General features: G+C 36.4%; 3 protein-coding genes across 3 annotated transcripts; all 3 read right to left on the bottom strand.

The window, feature by feature from the left end:
* Positions 1 to 12,320: 12,320 nt before the first annotated feature.
* On the bottom strand, positions 12,321 to 16,303 carry LOC122136003. Its single transcript, XM_042717456.1, has 6 exons — positions 16,000 to 16,303; positions 15,826 to 15,876; positions 15,617 to 15,754; positions 13,220 to 13,324; positions 12,748 to 12,803; positions 12,321 to 12,612 (listed from the first exon to the last, which is right to left on the bottom strand). The coding sequence occupies exons 1-6, from the start codon at positions 16,109 to 16,111 to the stop codon at positions 12,325 to 12,327; spliced, it is 750 nt and encodes a 249-aa protein (XP_042573390.1). The 5' UTR covers positions 16,112 to 16,303; the 3' UTR covers positions 12,321 to 12,324.
* Positions 16,304 to 18,816: 2,513 nt separating this feature from the next.
* On the bottom strand, positions 18,817 to 21,143 carry LOC109071724 (CMRF35-like molecule 5). Its single transcript, XM_019088142.2, has 6 exons — positions 20,928 to 21,143; positions 20,490 to 20,810; positions 20,063 to 20,179; positions 19,867 to 19,968; positions 19,413 to 19,468; positions 18,817 to 19,321 (listed from the first exon to the last, which is right to left on the bottom strand). The coding sequence occupies exons 1-6, from the start codon at positions 20,965 to 20,967 to the stop codon at positions 19,034 to 19,036; spliced, it is 924 nt and encodes a 307-aa protein (XP_018943687.1). The 5' UTR covers positions 20,968 to 21,143; the 3' UTR covers positions 18,817 to 19,033.
* A 152-nt stretch (positions 21,144 to 21,295) lies between these two features.
* On the bottom strand, positions 21,296 to 25,033 carry LOC122136002. Its single transcript, XM_042717455.1, has 5 exons — positions 24,909 to 25,033; positions 24,414 to 24,719; positions 23,548 to 23,619; positions 22,757 to 22,834; positions 21,296 to 22,657 (listed from the first exon to the last, which is right to left on the bottom strand). Exons 1-5 carry the CDS (start codon positions 25,024 to 25,026, stop codon positions 22,299 to 22,301), a joined length of 933 nt encoding a protein of 310 aa, XP_042573389.1. The 5' UTR covers positions 25,027 to 25,033; the 3' UTR covers positions 21,296 to 22,298.
* Positions 25,034 to 25,127: the final 94 nt, after the last annotated feature.

The raw sequence follows: 25,127 nt of genomic DNA, 5'->3' as shown, positions 1-25,127 counted from the left end.
ATAAAGCTACTTTGAATGTCAGTAAATGTAGAAAGATGCTCTTTGGCATCAGATCGGTGCAGTTACAGCATCTACCAGCAGAACTGAAACAGATCAAACCAACCACACAAACCTTGAGCTCAACATACAACAAGGAACTGCTACATACACCACACATACATAAAATAAAATCAATATCAAAATGCAGTTCCAGAATAGCATGGTTTAATTTGTCCATTAAGCTGCAGATTGCAACTTATGAGACTCAGCTTCAGAAATTGGTACATTCAAATGATCCATATTTATGCATTTTAGCTGTAAACATACAATTAAAAAAAAAATTGTAACAACAATTACTGTGAGCAAAGCCAACAAAATGAACTCAATTATGACTGATTTTCAGTTACATCGTGAATCCCACCCACACTGGACCCACACCAATTTGTTTAACGTAGCAATAGGAGCACAGAGGATGCAGTATGCACAGTGCTGCACTCACTAACAAAATCACACAAACAACAACAAAAAATATACGGATGTTTGTTGACTTCAGCTCAGCATTTAACACCGTCATTCCCCCCCACAAGACGACCCGAACAACTAGATCTCACAGCATTCTCAAGGACTCCTCTCACCCTGACCATAGACTGTTTAACCTCCTGACCCTTTAGGAGCCTCCAGACAAGGACCAGCAGACTCAGGAACAGCTGTCTCCTTACTGAATTCTGCCCACCGCAAAATCATGCACCATGATGCCAAACTCTACATATTTAGTATCATATGATATATGATGTTATATTATATTAGTTGAATTGAACTGGTTTGTGTTGTGGAGTTGATGGAGAGATGCTCGAGTCTCACCACTGACGGGTCTGTAAGAGTCACATATGACACAAGTTCAGGAAGCACAGCTGTAAACTACAGTTGTTTCTGTGTCTCTGTCCCTCTGATTACACTGACGTCCAGCGTCTTTGAGCTACAGTAACAGAAAATAAAGAGTTAGTTAATTAACAGAGAAAACAACTCAAAACCAAAGTCATTCTGTTTAATGTTTTAACACACAAATATGAATACATTCACACACCAGGCTGCTGGGAGTATCAACATCAAATACTGTAATCACTGCATCACAGTCTTCTTCATCATCATCATCAAAATGCTGAGCAAGAGATGAAACCCTGACTGTGTTTTAGGGAAAAAACTGTCAGCAGACCTGTGCTGTAAGCCATTTTAAATCCAGTTTCTGAAGACTCACCTGTTCATAAATCACTGGATTAAACTCTTCGACTGAGGACGACAGCAGACCTGTGACACAGATCAGTGCAAGTCTTTATTAAATGATTACTTATTTAAAACTATTCATAATTGAATCCAGAGCTCATGCATGTCACCCTGAACCCGACCAAAGCAATCTTCAGTCTTCTGTTTAAAACATTACCTTTATTCTTCTTTTTCTTCCATACAGCCACTATAATCAATGGAAGTCCTATCAGGAGTAAAAGCAAAGCCTCCGCAGTGATGAGAATCACAAATGAACCTGAAAAACACCAAACACTGTCTGAAACACTGCAGAGACAGAAACAACCATCAGAACCAGAGCAGAAACTGCTTTACAGAATAAAAAGCAGACAGGAATAAGACTTACTGAAAGTCATGTTGCCATGACAACCATGCATCAGAGCTTTCACTTCCTGTTCTCATGAACAGTGTTACATTAAGTGCACTTCGTGTGAGATAAATATAGTGCAGAGGTGTGTGTCTGGTGACCAACAGACGGAGTGTGTATTAAAGAAATATGAAAGAGCAGAAGCTGATCTGAGCTGGTGAGGAGATGTGATGATCTGTGATTGAGGATTCATGTCTGATGTGCTCAAATGAGGCGGCGTGTTTGAAAATGAGCTCAGAGTTTGATCTGAAAGTACAGACTGAGCTGCTATACTGACACAGTAAATATAGTAGCAGATTTATGACAAGAGATACTGGAAATCTAATATTAAATATCCAGTACCTGGATGGAGGGTGGTGGTTGAGATCTGGACAGGCCTTGTTTTCTTTGGAGCTGAGAAACAAGGGAGAGCTGTCACACCGTTACAATTCCAATATATGTGAATATAGTGGATGAAACAGACTGTTGCTGTGTGTTGAACATTAAGCACCTCTGATCACATTCAGCTGGATTAGTTTATATTTAGCATAAGGACAATTCATAATCACTTGTCCTCCCTCTGTTCCTCTCACTATAATACACATACACTGAACTGCTCACTGCACACACACACACACACACACACACACACACACACACACACATCAGCACACTGGTTTACTCACATACACTGATAAAGTAGTCATGCTTTAGACTATAAACTATTTTTATGTAGCAGTAAAAACAGAAACTAATGAGTTACAGATCCTCCTGAACTCACCCATCAGTGGAAACACAGAGACTGTTGGTGAGAAGCTCATTCTTAGGGTTTGACAGATACACGAGTGACAGAGAGCAGCTCCACAAATGACTCGACTATAAAACAAACAAACAAACAAAAACACAGAAGCAAATGTTGACAGTGTGTTTGCGTCTTGTCTCCTGTGGTGAGAATCAAACTCTACAGTCGACAAACCGTCTGTATGATGCTGAGAGGCGTTATGTGTGAAATCAGGAAATTATGTGTGAACTACAGTAATGAGTAAAGCTGCTGAGCTCGTTGTTGTTGTTGTTAAGTGGTTGAGGTTTAGCTGGTCAGTGAGGTCTATTTTAGCCCCTGCTGGACGATGTCGTAACTACACCGTCTTGCTGCAAAGAGCATCTTTCTTCATTCACAGCCTTCAAAAACATGTTCATTGCCTTTTTTCTCCATTTGCAACATTTCAACTGTAAATATTAATTTATACTGAGTAGATGCTATATCAACTTTCGGAGGATCTTTACGTTTTCAAGTGATCTTATTTTTGTCCTGTCTGCTGTCTTGGACTACCATTCATGGTTTTCAAAGCATATGCAACATTAATATACCACAAAAGTCTAAATTGAAAAGTGTTTTAGATGGTCTGTTGATCAGCCATCATGCTTTTAATCTATCATCTAATACATGTCATCCCAAACTGAACCAAAGTCAATCTTCAAGCTTTTATTTGATGCTCTACATGCTGACACATCAGAGAAAATGACCTCTTTGTGTAAAACATTACCTTTATTCTTCTTTTTCTTCCGTAGAGCCACTATAATCAATGGAAGTCCTATCAGGAGTAAAAGCAAAGCCTCCGCAGTGATGAGAATCACAAATGAACCTGAAAAACACCAAACACTGTCTGAAACACTGCAGAGACAGAAACAACCATCAGAACCAGAGCAGAAACTGCTTTACAGAATGAATAAGTGAAAGACTAATGAATGAAATAAAGCAGATGGTTGTTACAGAGAGACAAGGAGAGACAATGAGCCAAAGCAACATATTATTACACTTCCATACATCTCTACTGCATCACTGAGGCTTCAGAGAGAAAAAATAAATAAGATATTGTCAAATACAGAGTCTGTTTAAGACTTCATTATGTCTGGTAATAATAATGATTCACCAGCAAAGATAGAGAGTGTTTGTGTGCTACTTTTAAAGTCCTTCTACTGTAATGTGATACGGCTGTGAACTGAAGATGAGATCTGATGAGAGACAGGTGATGCAATTGACGAGTCTGTGCTAAGGATTATGAGAAATGGAGTCCTGGGTAAAGGGGCAAGAGTCTGGAGTGGAGTGCCCTCTGGCGAAGCTCACAGGAACTCCAGCTAGAAATCGTGACATATAACTTACTTTTGTGTTGGTTTTTCAAAGTAACATCAACGAGATCCAGATTAATAAATCTTGATTTGGTAATGTTATTATTTGAATAAGCATAAAACAGCACAATACAAACATACCTTTCCATTTTCCCATTTTCTTTTCTTTCTTTTTCTTTTGTTGGTTCATTAAAACCTCTCATCATTTGAGGGATGAAACTTAAAAAATACTTTGAAATGGTTCATCTCTGATGATTAATATACAGTGATCAATGACCTGAAAATGAATAACGATTTTTTTGTTTGATACTGTAAGCTATTTTGTGCATTCGGGGAAGTAGTGGCCTAGTGGTTAGAGAGTTTGACTCCTAACCCTAAGGTTGTGGGTTCGAGTCTCGGGCCGGCAATACCACGACTGAGGTGCCCTTGAGCAAGGCACCGAAACCCCAACTGCTCCCCGGGCGCCACAGCATAAATGATACCCACTGCTCCGGGTGTGTGTTCACGGTGTGAAAGTGGAAAAAAAAAGTGACAGTGAAAGTGACGTGACATTCAGCCAAGTATGGTGACCCATACTCAGAATCCGTGCTCTGCATTTAACCAATCCAAAGTGCACGCACACACACACTTCTGTGTGTGTGTACACTGCTGTGTGTGCACACTTGGCTGTGTCACGTCACTTTCACTTTTTTTTTTTTTCATTATTTATGTATTATTATAGGTAGCCTAATGTCTACTTCTACTAGAATGATTAAATGAGTCAAGAGCAAAATAAAAGTATAAATCTGTGTACTCACTGCATGATACAAATTGTGCATTTTTTGACAAATTTTCAAGTTTTATTACTTCTTTTAATCAAAGGTATCTCAATCTTACTGAAACATTTAGAAAAACATACTGATGGCATGATACAGAAAAAAAAAATGTGAATACAAAATACAAAATATGTATAATTTTTTAATATTTGCAACATTTCAGTTGCAAATATTTCAGCTCAGGAAAGCCACAGTGAAAAAAGAAGAAAAAAAAGATAATTTGTTGATGAGGCTTCAGTGTTCAGGTGTTTGATCAATATTGTGATAGATGGTCTGTGTCGACTGTTTCTGTGTTTGCAGGTCTGTGAAACATGTTTGCAGCAGAACCGCCATCACTTTGAGCTGTGTGTGAGTTTGAGACCACAGCTGGGTTTCCTTTCTCGTAAGACTTCTGTAAATTGGAAGAAGGAAATGATTGCTTCATCATCCTCAAGCAAGATTGTGGACCCTGACTTCTACTTGAGAAGAACTAAAGTTCATGACTCAGTTAATTATAGAAATGTAAGGTGAAGATGATCCTGACTCACCTCTTTTCTTCTCTTTTCTGTCAGATGAAGCCCTTCAGCAGAAGAGGAGACCAAACCTGTAACAGATGAGGATTACATTACTCTTAAAACTTCCATGCTTGCTTGAATCCAGCACCACAGTCTCAAATATTTTGTTCAGTGCAGCAAGAATCTGACTAAAATAATTCTGAAGACAAATATATTAAATCCAAATTGAATTCTAAATTAGATCTGATTTAAAGGACACTGAAAATGGTGTAGTAACTTTCAATTGAAAATGAAATTTTTAAGTAGAAAGATTGAAATAGTATTTACTTGTAAGCATACTCCAATAACCTTTCTTTTTTTTTACACCTTCAGAAATCATGTTTCACAGTGTAGACTTTCTGTTATTAGAGACTGTAAAGAGCAGAAGTGTCTGAATTCACTGGTGACACATCAGAAATGTAGATTATATTCATTCATTATTACCACAAGTCTTTTTCTTCCATACACTGTAAAACCTGACAAGTCACAGTAACTCAAACCATTTGAGTAAACAGATATCCTTAAAAACCTGACAAGTTAGGTTTACTCAAACCGTTTGAGGCAAATTGATTGCCTTTAACCCATTTAAGTTTTAAACCTAACCACACTGTAAAACCCGACAGTAACTTAACCCAAACCTTTTGTTGTAAACAAAATATCCTTAAAAACATGACAAGTTGGGTTTACGCAAACCGTTTGAGGAAACCGATTGCCTTAAACCATTTAAGTTTTAAAACTTAACAGTTTATGAGGACTCTGAACTTAATTCAGTTGAGTTCACTGAAAGAAGATAATACATTGCAATTAATAATTGTAAGGTGATTAATTGAGTGATAATTGTGAATTAGTGATGAAAAACCTGCTGTTAACAAACAGAATTACTGAAGAAAAACTGACAGAACACAAGAACTACAACTGACTTCAGACACAGCCTTAGATAAAATAAACTGAAATAAAATACATTAAATCTCTCAAGATCTGATTAAACAACCCCACAAAACAGCTCACCAGCTCCACTTATTAATAACCAGACTGACTTTATTTCTGTCAGACGTCTACAGAAGATCTGATTGAAAATTAACTAAGCTGTTTATTCGATGTTTTGATTTTATTGTTTCAATTTTGAAGTAACCATGTTAGAGATCAGTGTTTGCATGTGGTAGTTGGGCTCTTGACCCCTTTGATTTCTGTCTTAAGGTTTTTGTCTCTGGCTGTGGTAACCATTTGTTGTAACTCAAAAGCCCAGAGAAAATATCATCAGGTGTGATATACACACACTCACACTCTTAGAAGCTGGCTTTTATCCAAAGCAACTTACAGTGCATTCAGGTTAGCATTTTTTTTTTTACCTAACTTTTACCTAGATGTTGCGGTTGTTAATACTGTATATTAGTGATGATAATCATTGATTATTGAACTGTTTGGAGTTTAATCTTTGATGAAATAGGTATTGTGTAATTAGCTGGATGATTACAGTAAAAGTGATTCTAAGAGCCAGTGGTTCTGTGATAATCAGTTAATATAAAGACTTTCCAACAGTTTGGTTTTCTGTGGTGTCACTTAGTCACACACAGACATCAATAATCAGCATATGAACCTCAACAATGGTGACCATAAAAAAAAAAAAAAAAAATGCAGCAGAGCATGCTTGGAGCCATGGATGGGTTTTGTACTACAATAGTACCCAGCATGCATTGCAGCATGTTTTTTTTTTTTTTCCGTAACCATTGTTGAGGTTCATATTCGATTATTGATGTCTGTGTGTGACTAATTAACACCATAGAAAAACAAAACTGTTTGGAAAGTCTTTTATATTAACTGATTATGAAAGAACCACTGACTTTTTGAATGGCTTTCATTGTAATCAACTGAACTAACTATAGAAACACCTATTTAGTAAGATTTTGAACAGCTCCATAATTGATGATTATCATCACCAATATGCTGTATAACAACCAATATCTGATCATATTTTCTCTGGGTTTTTTGTGTTATAACAAACATGTTTCAAAAACACATGGTTACAATGCCCATAAAATAAACTAAGACAGAAATCAAGGGTCAAGAACCCAACTAAAGCAAAACACTGATCTCTAACATGGTTTACTTCAAATGAAAACAATAAATCAACATCTAAACCTTAGTTAATTCTCAATAAGATCTTCTGTAGACGTCTGACAGAAATAAAGTCAGTCTGGTTATTAATAAGTGGAGCTGGTGATGCTGTTTGTGTTAACAGCAGCTGTTCATCACTAAAGCTCAATCAGCACTTAATTAATCACTTGATTACATAATTGCAAAGTTTTAAAACTTACATGGTTTAAGTAAAGGCAATCTGTTTACTCAAACGGTTTGAGTTACTGTGACTTGTCAGGTTTTACAGTGTATGGCCACAACAAGCAATACAGCACATATCAAAACCAGACCTCCTGCAGTGATGATGATGATGAATGAACCTGAAAATACAAAACATAACATAAACCACTCAGGTTTACAGAATTAAAGACATTTGTTTTTCCATCAGATGAAGAAGGGATGTAATTGCATCCTGAGCCCTGATGAACGTATACCTCTTGGGCCGCAGCAAACCAGCATTACCCCAACAGTCAAAAGTGTCTTTAAACAGATACTAGCTCTGCTTTAGAGATAGAAGCTTGTGGAAGTGTATACAGCTATGTTCAGTGAAGACACACGTAAACACAGGTCCATAGAGCACCCAAACCAATCAACACGTTCTCACCCTCAATTCATCACATTCTGATGCTTGGTCGGGATCCTCTGGAGTCACGTTAGTGTCATTTTTTGACATGCAGGGTATCAAGCTAAAATGCGTGAGTATATTTTGAATGAGAAATGAAAGCGTTAACCTTATGATTTACTTTGTTCTTCACATAAAGATTGCATGGCTTCAGAAGACTTCGATTGTAGTATAATGTCATAATATTTGTAATTTCATTTTTACAGCATCACACTGTGTTCACTAAGTTCACACGATGAGCATAAGATGTGGATAGACTTTTACCTGTTCATGTGAAGGAATCAGCGCTAAATGACAGACATCATCCAGCATGTTAAGGGAAATAAAGAGAGAAAGAGGAAGATGACCTGACCTTTTAAGGATTTGTGATGATCTGTGATTGTGATGCTGGTGGACTGCTGATTCAGTTCTGTTGCGCTGAAATATGGCTGTGTGATTGAAAAAGAGCTGATAGTTGAAACCTCAGTGTTCTTATCTGCAGATGAAAGATCAGCTTAAACTCAGTTAATATATTAGCAAATTCAATGTGAATTAAACTGTATATATGACTCTGAATTATGCCGTAAAATGTTTTTTTATATAACATAAACAGCTGCTGGCCTGTTTCTGTGTAAAATTCTAATATAGGTTAATTTGTTGAAGTCACATTAATCACTCACCCTCTCTAACCAGCAACATTATATCTGGGTAGAAACCAGTTAAAGTCCTCTCCACAACACCAGTATCGTCCTGTATCCTCTGTTCTCAGGTCAGTGATGCTGACGGTGAAAACTCTGGCCGTCTTGTTATGAATTTGATTCATACCCACATCTACAGCTGGAGATCCTGATTTAACCATGATAATATCTTCAACAAAGTTCAAACCCCTCTCCACAAAAACAAATTGAATTTGATTCATATCCAGATTTATAGCTGCATCTGAGGTCAACTCTCTTTCCTCTGTATCCAATAACTGTTTTTGGAGCAACAACTGAAAACAGAAATATCATTATATAGAGCAGTTATGTGTGAGCAAGAGATATTAGAGCAGAATAATAACTTACACACATGAGACTGATGATCATGCAGTAAAACAATAAAAAAACATGTCAAATTCTGTACAAAAGCCCACATGCTCACCTGTGCAGATGCTGGAAAAGAGGAATAGAACGCCCACATGCTAAAACCTTACACAAGCTTTGCTTTAATATAAGACAAAAGCTCAAATGTTACAGTCTTTCTCTTCCGTGCTTAGTTGAAGCAACTATAGCATTAACATTTCCTTCCCCTTCTCTGTATTTCTGACCATATCAGCTCTTCAGGACATGGTCAGAGAGCTCATCTGTGATGTTTCACTGTATTTGCATACATGCGTCACACATCAGCCATGGAACATTGTGCAAACTCAGTCATCTGTGCAGTCAGATATTTTTAATATGAATATAGACACAAATATTCTTTACACACAGGAACACTGCATAAACTGTGTAATATTTTAGATCTCTTTTGCTCAACATTGGAGTGCTAATAGCTCTGCTGCTTTACACCAGTGAGAAAACATATTAACACGTCTGCGTGGCCTTCAGTGCAAGCTCATTTTCTTCAGTGTGAGTAAACACATCAGCGATTAATTCCTCTCCACACTGACCTCTGATGGACAACATATGAAATGAGTTAAAGCAACACGTTATTACACTTCCATACATCTCTGTGGCATCACTGGGGCTCCAAAAGAATGAAAAAAAACAAAAAACATTCCAAAATTAAATAAAGAAATATAAATTCAAACAAAAATTCAACAAAAAACTATTTCTGCGTTTTTTCAAATCAACCCTGTTCTTTCCATAATTGACTACAGAAGACTCAGATTTCTGTTCATGTTTTGTATCTGCGTTTTAGATAAAAGCTTCTGGAATAAGCATATTTATTGCGTAGCATCTCCATACATCTTACAACACAATTAAAAGTGATTTGTCAAATCTACCCTGTTCTTATTAAGTGGTCAAGGTTTACCTGGTTAGCAAGAGCCCACTAGCACCTACACCTACACTCTAAAAAATGCTGGGTTAAATATAACCCAGTGCTGGGTTAAAAAGGGACCAACCCAGCGGTTGGGTTGTTTTGACCCAGCGGTTGGGTTATTTTGTGACCAGAGGTGGGTAGTCCAGGGGTCAGAAAGTAAAAGTCCTGCCATATTTTTGCTCCATCCATGAACTCAGCAGCTGATTTCAACAGAGGAGGAACCAAGTCATTCCTTTTCAAGTCACAAACAAGTCTCAAGTCAAATGCCTAGTCCTCAAAGAGTTAAAGTTAATGAGATAAATAAGTGATTAATTAAATGATGATTGTGCATTGATGATGAACACATGCTGTTATTGGAAATTACAGAGGATCAGATGTTGATGTTTTATTGGTTAAAAATGATGCCACAATCATGGAGATCAGTGTTTGATTTAGTTGTGCTCTTGACCCCTTGACTTGTTGCGCTAGATCTCTCTCTGTGTAGAAATGCATGTGGTGTTTTACAATGATGAGATATTTGCTGTTTATATGTGATGAAACAAGCCTCATGAAATGGCCTGAATTCATTTAAAATAATTTGCTTCCATTTACATGTTCAGGTTTTGCATTAAGAACTATCTGAAACTACAGAACACTGTTGTTCTAAAAATATATAGTGAATTAATAAAAAACCAGTATTGTGTGTGTGTGTGTATACATATAATACACCAAAAAAACCTACTATACTATTTAGACACAGAGAGACATCAAGAACCAGTATACCAATCTCAACAATGGTTGACAATCAACAAAATGCTTCATGATGCAATGAATGCTGGGTAATACCATAGTAAAAACTCCCATCATGCACTGCAGTATGAAAAAATTATTGTCACCACTGTTGAGGATAGTATGATAAATGTTCATGGCTAAATTCCTGAGCTAATATAACTTTTTTTTATTTCAATATTGACACATTAAGGTGGCATTTGTTTAATAGTTTTTTTTTTTTTTGTATATAGTACAGTACCTGAACAATATAAACCAAAGAGAGGAGACCGCTTTACGATGTTTATTTACCATGAGTTATTAGCAGAAATCACAAGTTTACTCTCCTACTTCAAGCTGTTTTGATTCAGCAATGCACAAATGTTTGCTGTGTGAAACAAATGTTGCAATTTGCTTAAAAACCAACTACTTTGAGTTATTAAAAGGGTCAAGAGACTAATTAAAGCAAACCTTGACCACAGTTATGGTGGCATCTTGTGTGCTTTTAAAAAAAAAGAAATAAATCAGTATATTTCCATCCAAGGCTGTGCCTGGAGTCAGTTGTAGTTCTTGTCTTGTGTTCTCTTTTCTTCAGTGATGTTTGATTGTTAACAGCAGGAGTTCATCACTAATGCACAATCTTCATTTAATTAGTCACTTAATTATCTCATTAACTTTAACTCTTTGAGGACTTGGGATCTGACTCGAGACTCGTTTGTGATGTGAAAGAAATGACTTGGTTTCTCTCTGGTTAAAACAGCTGCTGAATTCATGGGTGGAATAAACATATGGCAGGACTTTTTACTTTCTGACCCCTGGACTTTATACCTCTGCCAACTGCTGGGTCAAAACAACCCAACTGTTGGGTTGGTCCCTTTTTAACCCAGCGTTGGGTTATATTTAACCCAGCATTTTTTAGAGTGTACTTGTTAAAATGGTTTAATCTGAATTAGAAAGATTTGGAAATCCCATGTTTTTCTCTCCAGGATAAGGTGTATCTTACTTTTGTGCTGTTTTTTCAAAGTGATGTCAACATGATCCAGATTACCAAATCTGGATTTGGTGATAAAACAGCACAAACATCCCTTTCTTCTTCTTCTTTTGTTGGTTCATTAAAACCTCTCATCATTTGAGGGATGCAATTAAAAACTACTTTGAAGTGGTTCATCTCTGATGATTAATGTACAGTGATCAATGACCTGATGATGAATAACAATTATTTTTGTTTGATACTGAAAGCTATTTTGGGCAGTATTTATGGATTATTATAGGTAGCCTAACTTCTACTAGAATGGTTAAATGAGTCAAGAGCAAAATAAAAATATAAATCCTCGACTTATTGCATGATACACGCATTTTCATGATATATATATATATTTTATTTATTTTTTTTAAGTTGTATTACTTTTATCAATGGTATTTCAATCTTACTGAAAGGTTTTGAAAAATGCATACTGGCGGTTTGATACAGATCAAAAATGTGATGTTATCCAATTTTAGAATCCTTTTTTTTATGTTGAATCCATTTTCATGAATTGACCCAATTTGATAGGATTGACCAAAATCTAATCAGAATCACATCTTTGCATTTATTGGACCTTTATTATTTAAGATTACTATGCCATTTTCAAAATTTATGCAATATTCATATTCAATAAAAGTAAAAATAAAACATTAAAACAATAAAAAAAAATGTTTTGATAATTTGTTGATAAGGCTTCAGTGTTCAGGTGTTTGATCAATATTGTGATAGATGGACTCTTCTTGAACAGAATCAGTTCTGAGACTCTGATAAACATCACTCTGTCTGCTGGCGTTCAGTTCTGTGTAGATCTGATCTGGATCCACACCGTTTCTCACTGCAGCAGCAACATTCATGTAGTCGAGGTCTGTGTCAACTGTATCTGTGTTTGCAGGTCTGTGAAATTTGTTCAATACAAAACCATCATGACTTTGAGCTGTGTGTGAGTGTGAGACCACAGCTGGGTTTCCTTTCTCATAAGCATTCTGTATTGGAATTGGAAAAAGGAAATGATTCAATTCATCTTCATCGAGTAAGGATGTAAACCTTCACTTGAGAAGAACTAAAGTCCATGACTCAGTTAATTATAGAAATGTAAGGTGAAGATGATCCTGACTCACCTCTTTTCTTCTCTTTTCTGTCAGATGAAGCCCTTCAGCAGAAGAGGAGACCAAACCTGTAACAGATGAGGATTACATTACTCTTAAAACTTCCATGCTTGCTTGAATCCAGCACCACAGTCTCAAATATTTTGTTCAATCTGACTAAAATAATTCTGAAGACAAAGAAAAATGAAATCCAAATGTAAAAACCCAACTGTTTTATTTATCATTATTCTGAATGATTAGAACTGATTTCAAGTACACTGAACTGAACTGAACACATTTAATGGAACATGTCATTTTTAAGTAGAAAGACTGAAATAATATTTACTTGTCAACATACTCCAATAACTTTTGCTTTATTTACACCTTCAAAACAATCATTTTGCACAGTGTAGAGTTTCTGTTATTAGAGTCTAGAAAAAAGAAGACGTGTCTGAATTCACTGGTGACACATCAGAAATGTAGATTTTTTTTTATTTATTATCACCATAAGTCTTTTTCTTCCATATGGAAACAACAAGCGATGCAGCAAAAATCAGGAGCAAAACCAGACCTCCTGCTGTGATGATGATGATGATGATGACAAATAAACCTGAAAACACAAAACATAAAATAAACCACTCAGTTGGTTCACATAATTAAATGGAGAATATTTACACAAGAAATATCAGCATATTTCTCATGCAAATAATAATAATAATAATAATAATAATAACAATAATAATAATAATAATAATACACAGCAAAATCCCCAGTGTTAATTTAACACTCTGAGTGTGGACTCATATAAACACCGAAGTAGTGTTAAAAGTAACACTGAAGCAGTGTTGAAGTTAATAAGATAATTAGGTGATTAATTGAGTGATGATTGACCATTATTGAAGACACCTGATGTTAACAAGCAGAATTAGCAAAGAAGAAAATCACAATTTGTGTGTCACCATTATAGTGGTCAGTGTTTGCTTTAGTTGGGATCTTGACCCTTGACTTTTTAACATTAAATTTTGTTTGGCTGATATAACTGAGTTATAACAGACAGATAAGCCGAGAGTAAAATTCATCAGGTTGTGATGATTATGTTTTAATGTAATCATTATTTGACCTGAATCACTGAATTCATTCAGAGTCTTTTCTCTGAGTTATATTTCCTTGATTGAATATAACAACTTTTGATGCCACAGTGAAAAAGTCTGTATCTGCTATATCCCTTGCAAACTATTCTGATTTCTTTTTCAAGATTCATTATTTTAGGCACACACAGACATCAAGAATCAGTGTATGAATCTCAACAACGGTGACAAACAGCATATTCAGATAAACAGATCAACTCTGAACATCACAAAACTAAATACTAAAAAAAACTCACATAAAAAACGGCAAAAATGATGAGTTCTTATTGGCTATAACATGCTTTTTTGGTGGTCACCATTGTTGTGATGCTCACGCTGATTCTTGATGTCTGTGTGTCTAAATGAAAACTTATTTATTATGTAGCAGTAACTTTTAAAAACATCCGTCTGATTAGGCCAGAATGCAAGATCTATTATTTTTCATTTAACTTATGTAATAAATAAAGACAATCCAACTCAAGTATTCAAACTCAAAACACAACCAACAACACATGACCACATTTCCTCTGGTTTGTTTGTCTGTTATAACTCAGTTACCACAGCCACACAAAACCTAAAGTTAACCACTTAAGGGTCAAGATCCCAACTAAAGCTAATACTGTCCACTATAATGGTGACACACAAATTGTGATTTTATTCTTTGGTGATTCTGCTTGTTAAAATCAGGTGTCTTCAATAATAGTCAATCATCACTCAATCAAACACCTAATTATCTCATTAACTTCAAACACTGCTTCAGTGTTACTTTTAACACTACTTCGGTGTTTATATGAGTCCACACTCAGAGTGTTAAATTAACACTGGGGATTTTGCTGTGTAATAATAATAAGTGCATTTATTTTGTACAGCACCTTTGAGTTACTTTCTCAAAGCACTTTAAAACAAAAGCAAATACAAAACATGCAACAAACAAACAAACAAAAACAGCTAGGAATAAAACAGACTGATTAAACATAAAAAAAGCTCCATCCGAGATTCAGTGCCCTGAGACCTCTGGCTTTCCCCAAAACTAACATCACCTTTGAAGGGGACTGAGGCATAATTGTCCTATGTACAATGTTTCTTGTAAATTGTATCTTCTTTGATAAATGTTTCTATTTTTCGTATTACATGGCTGAATACTTTTCAGACAGCCGTTGTATGTGGTTGGCGCAAAACAACATGGCTGCTAGAAAAACTGTGTGTTCAAAGCAGTAGTAGGCTGTGGGAGATCGAAGAGTTCAATGCCTGCTTGGGTCAGCTGCACAGCATTTAAAAGGCTTGTAGTCACCGCAGCACAGGAATTCCTCCCTGAACAGGCCGGTGATAATAAATTACTAAAGACAACACAAGAGTGAAAGTCTTTTGTTCTTCCATCAGCATTTAAGGACTGAGAATTAAGGACCGGGATGAGGGAAGATGAAGAAGGGATGTAATTGCATTCTGAACTCTGATGAATGCACTGCTTGGGCCGCAGCAAACCAGCATTACCCCAACAGTCATAAGCATCTTTAAACAGATACTGGTTCTGCTTTAGGCATAGAAGCTCGTGGGAAGTGTATCATATGTTTATGTTCAATATAGACACATCAATCCACAGCAAACCCACACAAGTAGACATCTGAACCAATAGATGCAAAAGTCCAGCTGTGATAATGCGAGAACCACCAACTCGCTTGGGGATGTAGAGAGTGTCCGTAAAAGCAAAAATATCAGTCAGCCGAAGAAATCAATGTGACATCATACAGACATAAAGAATATGAAAGGAAAGTTACTGAGAGAGGAAGGGCAGCAGCTGATCTGAGCTGGTGAGGAGATGTGATGATCTGTGATCCTGATGGTGCTGGATTGTGGGTTCAAGTCTGATGTGCTCAAATGGGGCGGCGTGTTTGAAAGTGAGCTGATCGTTTGATCTGAAGGGAAATATAGATTGTGCTGTTATACTGACACAGTAATGCATGTTGTTGTAATGGATATAAATTACCTGGATGAATGGTGGAGGTAAAGATCTGGACAGGTCTTGGTCTCTGTGGAGCTGAAAACAAGGAGAATCATTACACCATTCAAACTAAACAAATACATGAATAAAATGACCATTGATCCCAGCATAAAGCACAGTGAATTAAAAATATTGTTTGTTTACTAATGTACACTACACCTCTGATCACATTTAGATGGATTTGTTTAAGGTATCCATATCCAGCTCGACAGATGTATGGTCCAGCATCTTCCATCTTCAGGTTTCTGATGGTCACTGTCAATGATCTCATCTTGCCATCGTCCCGCAGAGAGATTCTGCCACTGACTGAGGTCTCTCCTCCATTAGATTTTAGTATAACATCATAATCTTTGTAATTTCCTTTGTAAAAGCCTTTGTAAGCTTTTTCATATCCTTTAGCATAAGGACACGTAATGAGCACTTGTTCTCCCTCTGTTCCTGTGGCTGTAATATCCACACACTGTGAACTCACAAACAAACACAAAAAAAAACACAAAAAAAAAACACACACACACACACACACACACACACACATACATCAGCACACTTCTGTCTGGACCATATTGAGAAAGAACTAATGTAAATTTATTGCAGCTATCATTAATGTTTAAGAAGGAGTATCAGAAGGTCAGGTCCTGAATGTGGACGAAAGGAGGAGCTGGGGATGGAGGAGGGTAATTAGGGAAAAAATAGTGAATAGATTTAATATAAGCATGATGTGAATCAGCTGATGCAAGCTTGACTGATGTGACCTGCCACTAACGCTACGCTTGATTTCAGCACAGAACACTTCTGAAACACAACATATGATATAACATTTAGCATAAAAATACATATTGCTAAAAGATGCATTAAAGAATTAATCTTTAAATAGCAAATTAAAACTAAAGATGAGAGCTTACAAATCAGTAGAAACACACAAGCTCTTTGCGAGAAGCTCATTCTTGCAGTCACACTAGTTTTCTTGTGAAGGTCGAGTAGTCAGTATCTCCAAATCGCTCTTCTATCAGTGAGCTGTTATGTAAATGTTGATTGTCTATTTGATGCTCGTTTCATGAGGAAGGTCAAACAATTGAGCCAGCATACATTGTCTGTATGTCTATATGATGTTGAGGGGCGTTGTGTGAAAATGCATCTCGGTGGTATTCAGGAAATCAGCTCTGAATGTTCCGCTGTACACTGACCACAAGCAGTTTCCTTGCAGTGCAGTGGTTTCACAGAATGGTAAATATAGACATTCATGACACATTTGTGTTTTTATATGCATATACTACAAATCTTTTTTTTTTTTCAAAGCAAAAACAGAAACTTAAACCAAAACAAACCTATTCCTTTCTGCCCGAATAAAAGTACTGAAGTAAAACTTGGCCTTTAATGCCAAAGGAAATTAGCAGGTTTTTTTCAGTGCAACCACAGTGGGTTTCACCAGCTCATTCCTCTCCATACTGACCTCTCATGGACAATTGAAAATAACACAGTGATGGAATCAGAGCATATGCTCACATCTGCAAAAAAATCCTATTGCTTCAAATCACTTCAGATACCTCACAACCCCAAACATCGTCAGAGCCCGCACAATCCCAAACATGATAGACATGTACGTCTTTTGATCAGGCTGCCTCTGACGTGATACCCCAGATAGCCACTGAGAGTGAGCAAGCTTCACCAACCAGATGTTGTCTGCTTCTACAGCTGAAACTCGCCAGCCACAAACATGCCACAACAGTCGAGTACTAAGAAAGATCATATTCGTATTTTCTCCTGTTTTTTTCTTCCTGAAAACGAAACTTACTCCAAGAGAACAAGCTGAAGACATTGATTACCCTCCATTTGTTTTTGTTTTCTTCACAAGTAAAGCTTGATCTTGTGAATCTCTGTGAGATCTCGACTCACTGTGAAAATGATACTACAATCGGCAGGTGTGTGGTTTCACAGTCTGGCTGAAATGTGTAGTGTGTATTCAGAGGATTATAATGTTAAACCTCCGTTGTAACTGTCCTTAAAGGGACAGTTCACCCAAAAATTTCAATTCTGTCATTATTTACTCATCCTCATGTCATTCTAAACCCATAAGACCTCCGTTCATCTTCGGAACACAAATAAAGATATTTTTGATGAATCCCGAGAGCTCTCTGACCCTCCCATTGACAGCAATGAAATGAACACGATCAACTTCCAGAAACGTAACTAGGAGATTGGTAAAATAGTCCATGTGACATCAGGGTTTAACCATAATTTTACAAAGATACGAGAATAATTTTAGTACGCAAAGAAAATAGAAATAACGACTTTATTTGAGACAGACTGCGTGGCGCAGCTGACACAGAACAGCATACACTGTTTACGTTCAGTGGACTCTCTCTAAAATGGCGCGGAGGAGATGAATTGTTGAATAAAGTCATTTTTTTTGTTTTCTTTGCACACAAAAACTATTCACGCAGCTTCGTAAAATAACAGTTGAACCCTGATGTCACACGGATTATTTTACCAATGTCCTTACTACGTTTCTGGATGTTGATCGTGTTAATCACATTGCTGTCTATGGAGGGTCAAAGAGCTCTTGGAATGCATCAAAAATATCTTAATTTGTGCTCCAAAGATAAACAGAGGTCTTACAGGTTTGGAACGACTTGAGGGTAATTAATGACAGAATTTTCATTTTTGGGTGACTATCCCTTTGAGTCTATGGTCTCCACCAGTTTTAAAATCGATTAAACATTGGTTTAAAAACAGCTTTCTTGCATGTCCTTCAAAATAAAAATATGGAATGAATGTTGCTGTTTCTTTGATCACACACTCCTTGACCCACACAAAACTGTTTTGCGACCAACCAGTTGAGAAAAACTGGGCTATATGGCATAACACAGTAGCACAATAAACAGTAGTGGGTCACTTCAGTCCTGGGGGGCACACTCGTTTTTGATGCCAGCTATTGTTGCAGGCATATTATTGACATGTAAAAGTCTAGACCCTGGATTTAAGATGACCTCATTTTATTTCAGATGTATTTACAAGAAAAAAAAAAAGTAAGAAACACTGTCTTATATTCAGAACAATACAGGTATGATCTTTACAGCATGTTTAGCTTGAGTTTAAGACAAATAAATTGATCATATTTACACACTTTAACATGCATTAGACCTACGAGATTATTTAAGACTACTGGTACCACTGTTTGATTGTTTGTGAGGCTTCAGTGTTCAGGTGTTTGATCAATACTGTGATAGATGGACTCTTCTTGAACAGAATCAGTTCTGAGACTCTGATAAACGTCACTCTGTCTGCTGGCGTTCAGTTCTGTGTAGATCTGATCTGGATCCACACCGTTTCTCACTGCAGCAGCAACATTCATGTAGTCGAGGTCTGTGTCGACTGTTTCTGTGTTTGCAGGTCTGTGAAACACGTTTGCAGCAGAACCGTCATCACTTTGAGCTGTGTGTGAGTGTGAGACCACAGCTGGGTTTCCTTTCCCGTAAGCATTCTATAAATCGGAAGAAGGAAGAATTGAGCAAGAAAGTAAACCTTGACGTTTACTTAAGAAGAAATCTGAAATAAAGATGATCCTGACTCACTTCTTCTGCTTTTCTTGTCATCACATGAAGCTCTTCAGTAAAGAAGGAAACCAGACCTGTGATAGATGAATGCTGTTTTTGTTTTAAGACTTCCAGTAACTGAATTCAGTTCTTCATTTTAGCTTCAATCCAAACATTATGTCACTGTCTCAACAGTTTTGTTCAGACCAGTAGTTGAATGAATGTCTACTGTCATTTTTCAATTTATCACATAAAAAAACCAATATATATATATATATTAAAATCTAAATAAAAAAAACACACAACAACATTACTAAAAAATTAACTGAAATAAAAATGGAAAATATAAAAATAGAAAGTAATTCAAAATAATAATAAAACCGATAATATCTCAATGACATTAAAATTAGACTGATCTGAATTCACTGGAAAAACATCATACTTTTAGATTTTATTCATGCATTCTTTCATTTATATAGTTCAAAAATATTACCACAAGTCTGCTTTTTCTTTCGTACTGCCACAACAAGCAATACAGCAGAGATCAGGAGCAAGACCAAACCTCCTGCAGTGATGATGATGATGACAAATGAATCTGAAAACACAAAAGATAAAATTAACCACTCGGTTGGTTCTCAGAATGAAATGATGATGTTTATGTGAGAGAAACATGAGCAGTGAGTGTGTACCTGAGTTAGGTGCAGATGTCTGTGCTAACAGGGTTTGAGGAGTCAGAGGAGCTGATGAACCACGTGTGCTGGTTATTAAAAACAGACTGATGGTTGGAAATTCAGTCAACCTCTCATCTAAAGTGACGATAAAGATGGACTATAGTTCAGTTATACATCAGCACAATGCAATGCCACTTTTGTGCATTGGTTTCAATGCAACCTTATTTTACAAAGTTTTTGACTGGAACTCAAACTACATGAAGAAAGATCAAATCCTTATTGGATGATTCTGAGGACAAGTCTTCAATTTCAAGTAAACTTTTGAATCTTAAATTTCATATGTTCAGACTCTGGTGATTTTTTGGTGAATTGCATGGAAACTAATGGGGGGTCAATTTGACCCCAACAAAAGGGTCCATTTGTAGAAATCACATTAATTTCTTACCCTGTTTTACCAGCAACAAAATCTCTGTGTAGACATCAGTAGTTAAAATCCTCTTCACTCCACACCAGTATTGTCCTTGATCAGTTGTTCTCAGGTCAGTGATGCTGACGGTAAAAACTCTGCTCCTCTTGTCGTCAGTCAGAGAGAATCTCTCTTCTTTAGCTGGAGATCCTGATTTAACCACAATGTTTTTATTTCCAAACTTACACTCGCCTTTACAAAAATACTTTGGATTTGATTCATATCCAGATTTATAGGGGCATCTGATGTGAAGCCGCTCTCCTCTGTGTCCAAAAATTGGAGTATGAGCAACAACAACAGCTAAAAACAAAACATCATTAGCCAGGATTATCACATTTGTTGTATTAAGAAATACTGTCTGCTGATTGAAGTGGAAAATTAGAGAAGTGTTAAACTGTCACACGCAGGAGAACTCACCGATATGCATGCAGGACCAGAGAAGAAGAAAGCTCCACATGATGAGGATTAATGACACTTTTGACTAAATTAAACCCTTAAAAACAGACTTTTTTCTTGTCTTCCGTGCTGACATGTATATGATGCAATGCTTAACTTCTCCTTCCCCTTCCCGTTTTTCTTACCAAATCCGTCACTACATGATGATATCTTGACATTATAAGCTTAATGTGCATATCAAAACAATATCAGAACAGATCTAATTCATACAATTTGTTAGTGTTATTATGCTTTCATGTGGTCTCAGAGAGTATTTGCATAGTGTTTGCAGAGAGCATCACATTACATTTCTCTAAATGCACTTTTCATAATTGTAATTAAATTGTGTCTTGAATATAAATGCTTAATGTTTATATTTTGTTATACAATGCAATGAGAATAAATCATTGTGACTTTTAGGGATAATATATGATCAAGCAACAAGGACAAGCAATTTGCCATTAAGTTCTCCTCAGAGGTACTAAATATTACATAATTATAATGCTTCCATAGTCTTACTGAATGATATAAACACTCTTAAAACTGAACTGTCCTAAAGACACTTGTTTTGCTTCTTGTGCTTAATAATGAACTATATATACAATGAAGTTGTAAGAAAAGCATCTATTGTCCATTTTGTAATTTATACCCTATATTTTAGTTCAAAAAATGTTATGAACCATTTCAGACACTACTATGTTATAACACTATGATCATGACTTTTCACCATATAGGTAAAAGTTACTCAAGTGTATGGTCTTTCATAAATCATATAAGAATTAAATTGTTACTAATATTTACTCTTAGGGGTTTACTCCTTTGTCTATTTACAGTTCTCCAACTTGGAAAAGTGCACATTTTGACATTTATGAAAAATGTAAGACATGGCTTACTTCTGCATGATAACAGGATATGAAAGTATACTTCAGTATCTAAAAATTACATACTTCACCTTTAAATACCCTGTAACTGACTGTGGGGAAGTGCCATATGTACTGACTCACAATCTGAAGGACATTTAGCTGACTTGCACTGTATAAAAAATATTAATGTAGACATGAAATCTTTCTAGCAAACACCTCTGTCTTGTATTCTGTATAGGTTTCTCAAGGTCCACTTTCCTGCAGAGTTTAACTCCAACTCTAATCAAACATACATGAACAAGCCATAATCAACGGGCTTCAGGATTGCTAGAAAGTTACAGACGGGTGAGTTTGATCAAGGCTGGACCTAAACTTTGCAGGAACATGGACCTCGAGGGCCAGAGTTGAGAACCTCTGCAGTAAAGCATGGACAACAACAGAAAGACATTTGAACTATACATTAAAAGTGCACTTGTCAAATCGACCTCATCTACTGTCCTTTATGAACAATGGAATAGATTATTGAGTTTGGATCAAAGATGCCTGAATGGTGTTGAGTTTGAACAGATGAATAAAGGGTTTCTACCCCTTCATTCGGGTTCATTTCAAACATTTCATTGGTCTTCACACTGCAGTTGGGTTCTTTGATAAACTTCACAGAGGAATAGTTCAGACTGTCTGTTTGTGCAGTGACATTCGGTGTGGTATAAATCAGAAAATCAGGTTGATGTGCAGATGATGTCAAACTGGAGGAGCGTCTCTTCTGCTTTAGTTTGATAAGTATGAAGAAGATGACTGTACAAATCAGCACCAGAGCACCAAGGGCAGCACCAACAAGAACCATAGGATCTGAGGACAGAAACCAGCACCCAAATGAAACATTTCTTTCTTTCCTATCTGACACACACACACACACACACACTCACAAACTGAGTAAATCTCATTTACCAAACAGTGCTGATCTGCTCATGGTTTTTGGCGAAGTGTTGACAGTTGACCGCTTCATCACTGATGTTCTCTTATTCTCTAAATATAAATACATAAAGAATAAACGTGATTTCGAGATGGGTTGTGTTATGTTCCCCTCCTGTATAGGGGTTTGTGAGGGGAGTTGGGGATGGATTGAGTTGGATGGAAAGACTAGGGCACGGATGGATTGGGAGATATGGATGGATTGGGACAGGGATGCATTGGATTGGATAGATAGTTTGGGATGGGGATGGACTGCATTGGCAATAGATTGGTTTTGATGGACTGATTAAATTTGATGGATTCAGATGGATGGATTGATTAAATCAGATTAGTTTGGATTGGATTGGATAGGTTTCCTGGGATGGATAGATTAGGTTGGGATGGGGAATGGATGGATGGAAGGATGGATTGTGATTGATCGCAATTGCCTGTTATGTATGATATATCTTCTCTGAAAAGAAATGGATTGACTTATAATGATGGAATAATAATTATGGATATGTAAAGGATTAGGTTGGATGGATTAGGACAGGATGGATTGGGAAAGGGATGGATTTGGATGGATTGATTGACTTGGATTGATGGATTGATAGGGATGGATTGGGAAAGGGATGGATTGATTGGGATGGATGGGTTAGATTGAATAGGGATGGACACTGCAGTGATGCAATGGTAAAGTAACATGAAGTAAAGTTGATCAGGATGGATGGATTAGGTTGGAATTGGGTTGTATGGACAGAATAAGAATTGGGATGGATGGCAATTACCGGTTATATCTGTAGTTGTTCTTCTTCCAGGAGGTCTGGATGCACTTGTTGGAACAGGTGTTAACGTAGAAACTATGGATAAAAGAAATATTATTGGAAAAATGTGGTGTTTATGTGATGAAACAAACATAAATTCCTAAATATGCTGTTATAAAAGGAAAATGTTGATATGTATTTATGTTTCCTGTTGTTGGTTATCGTAATCCAGAATTCTGATATTTCCACACATTTAAGAAACACAGAGGTAAAACTTTCAACAAGTCTGAACTAAGTAAGATTGATCAACACTACTAGTCAATCTATATATTAAATTTATTTATTTATTTCACAATTTCAAAGCAGCTTTACTTAATAAAGTTAGAGTAAAATGACTTTAATTCCACAAAGTCATTTTCTGGTAGTTCGAATTAAAATTTCATAAAGAAAAAAAAAATGCTTTAATATATTTTGTCTGTAAATTAAACCAGAAGGTTAAGCACTATTTACATGAGTAAACTTTTCAGGAATACTTCAGTAATGGTTATATATAAGTACATCTTCTCAGAAAGATGTTCTGCCTCTAAAAGGGTTATTTCAACTGCTCTAACCATATATATATATATATATATATATATATATATATATATATATATATATATATATATATATATATATATATTTTTTTTTTTTTTTTTTTTTTTTTTACACAGAAAAGTTAATGTCTCTTCACTAATAATACAAGTGCTTTCTACCACTCCAGAACACTGTATGCCACAAACACCATCAATCCAGATCCAACTATCCATTAGCTTAGATGGCTGATATGAAACAACAACCCATAAAACTCACTAAAATAACTTCTGAAACATATTCAGTGCATAAGTTACCCTCAATCACATGTAGAGTTACATAGTTGTAAGTGTCTTTAAAAAATCTGTCTACTGCGCAGATGTAAGTGCCAGAGTCTGATAACCGCAGGTCAGTGATGGTCACGGTGAAGTCTGATCCTTCATCAGACAGAGTGTATCTACCTGTGCCAGTCGGATTCTCTCCTATCTCTGATCGAATGAGAATATTATCACCCACACAAGAGTCTCTGCAGAAATATTTGATGTTTCCATCAGCTAGGAAATGTGAACAATGAAATGTGATGCTTTCTCCCACTGGAGCAGTGTGAGGATTCAGAGACCCCACTGGAAATGAAGAGTCAGACAGGATGTGACATCACATGAACAACTGAATAGTTAGCACAAATCAGTCCAAATATCATTCATATTAAACATCATCATCATCATCATCATCATCATCATCATCATCATCATCATCATCATCATCATCATCATGCCTCAGTCTTTAGATATTCATTGTGAATGCTAACTCACCTTTGGAGATGTGGGAGAGGAAACCTAGAAAAATCCACATGCTGAAAAGACGCCTTCCTCCTGCGTGGTAAGACAAAGCATTTACTTCTCTTTTTGTCTCGCCATCCTCTTGAGACATCTGCAGTGATGCAATAGTGACGTAAAACATGACCTGTAGTCACACTAAACTCACACACATTTCTATACCATCACTGAGTCTCAATAACATCTACATTTTCA

This window comes from Cyprinus carpio, chromosome B1 (genome assembly GCF_018340385.1).
Source record: "Cyprinus carpio isolate SPL01 chromosome B1, ASM1834038v1, whole genome shotgun sequence".
Classification (NCBI taxonomy): Eukaryota; Metazoa; Chordata; class Actinopteri; order Cypriniformes; family Cyprinidae; genus Cyprinus; species Cyprinus carpio.
The sequence above is the reverse complement of the archived record's forward strand: the minus strand, read 5'-3'. Positions and strand labels throughout refer to the sequence as shown.